The 1482-nt window shown below is 41.2% G+C and overlaps 1 protein-coding gene across 1 annotated transcript; it reads right to left on the reverse strand.

The window, feature by feature from the left end:
* Positions 1–3: 3 nt before the first annotated feature.
* LOC100634671 (AP-2 complex subunit alpha-2-like) lies at positions 4–1476 on the reverse strand (the record flags this gene model as incomplete). The annotated part of the gene is made up of 6 exons (XM_003391932.2): positions 4–73; positions 122–338; positions 392–590; positions 655–984; positions 1076–1258; positions 1417–1476. Coding segments are annotated over 6 exons (1059 nt in total), but the record flags the coding sequence as incomplete, so codon positions are not given.
* Between the last annotated feature and the right edge of the window lie 6 nt (positions 1477–1482).

Consider the following 1482-nt stretch of genomic DNA (forward strand, 5'->3'; position numbering starts at 1 on the left):
GCATTAACTCCGATTTACTCCAATTTGAAGAGCATGGTTCTCATACAGGACACCACTGTTCTTAATCACAAACCTGTGAATAATTAACTAGTAGTTAATTAACTAATAGGTAATAAACTACCTTTTAAATGATTGTTCAGCTTCAGGCGATAGGCTAAGAGGAGCTGGTTCAGTTGGTACTACAGGAGCAGTCACTGAAGGAGCAGGGACAGGGGCAGGGGCTGGGGCTGGACTGACGTCAATCAGAGAAAACTCGTTTGCAGTGGGTGTGGTCGTTGGGGGCGTGGCTGCTGCAGGAGAGCCAAATATAGAAGCTTGTTTTGGTTTATTAACTTGAGCTATGAAAAGAAACAAATTATTAATAACTAAAAGAGGCGTGTCTCTATATTACCATATATAGGATCAGATGCATCTCCTCCGGCTGAAGGAGGGGTGGGCCTGGCAGCTGCCACTGGTTCTGGATCAGTTTCTCGTTTTTGAGTCTCTGGGGACTCGTGAAGTTTAGCCATCCACGGAGCAGTTTGGTAGAGTTTTGAAAGAAGAAGAGAATCCTTTTCTGGAAAGACTGGCATCACTTCAAATATGGTAGCCTACAGATAGAGTTTTAAAAATATAATAAATTAAAAACTACCTCTCCCTCCCTCTCTCTCTCACCAATATGTCCACGTCAGCTTTATGAGAGAGTTTAAGATACTCTATTGCTCTTTGCTGGAGCTCAAGGTCGGAGTTACGGCTCTGCCCGTCCTGTTCAAAGACACCTTGAATGTGGGTCTTAATCTCGGGATAAAGGTTTATGAACTTGACGTAAGTAGAGAGGAGGAGGGAGCGAGTGGTGAGGGAACAGAATGGGAACTTTGAATGGAGCAGCTGGAACTGGATTAGAGGAGAAGAGCGAGTGTCACCAGCTATGAGGTTACCAAACTCTCCGAGAATGTACCCGCCCACTTTAATCATGTTCTCATGACAAGCAGGAGCTTGCAGAGCCTAAAAATAAAATAAAATAAAATATTGATTAATTAGTTAATTAATTAGTGTGTGGGTGGTATGTAAACACTCAATCAGTTGCCATAGTTACCTCAAAGCAGGTCTTAGCAGCGTATCCCTGCACTTCCTGTTTATTGACCACTATTTGAATGATGCGATACCACACCTCTTCGCTGATGTAGTCTCCTGCTAGTCTGATCAGATTCAAAATGGTATCCACATACCAGCTGTAGTCACTAGCATACTTCTCGGATAATATGGCAATTTTAAGAACCTAGAATAATATAAATAATAATAATAATAATAATAATAATATAATAATGAACACTCCCTTCTTTGACAACCTCTATACTTAATTAAAGAGACAGATACACAAGTTCATACTCAGTCATTACTGGGCAGGTTACATTATACATTGACTCATGTTCTTACTAGTGCTTCTCTGATGGAGTAATCAGCTTTCTCCAGATACTGGAGCAGTTCCTGTACTATAGTCTG

This window comes from Amphimedon queenslandica, unplaced genomic scaffold (assembly GCF_000090795.2).
Source record: "Amphimedon queenslandica unplaced genomic scaffold, v1.1 AMPQUscaffold_4089_Cont23926, whole genome shotgun sequence".
NCBI lineage: Eukaryota > Metazoa > Porifera > Demospongiae > Haplosclerida > Niphatidae > Amphimedon > Amphimedon queenslandica.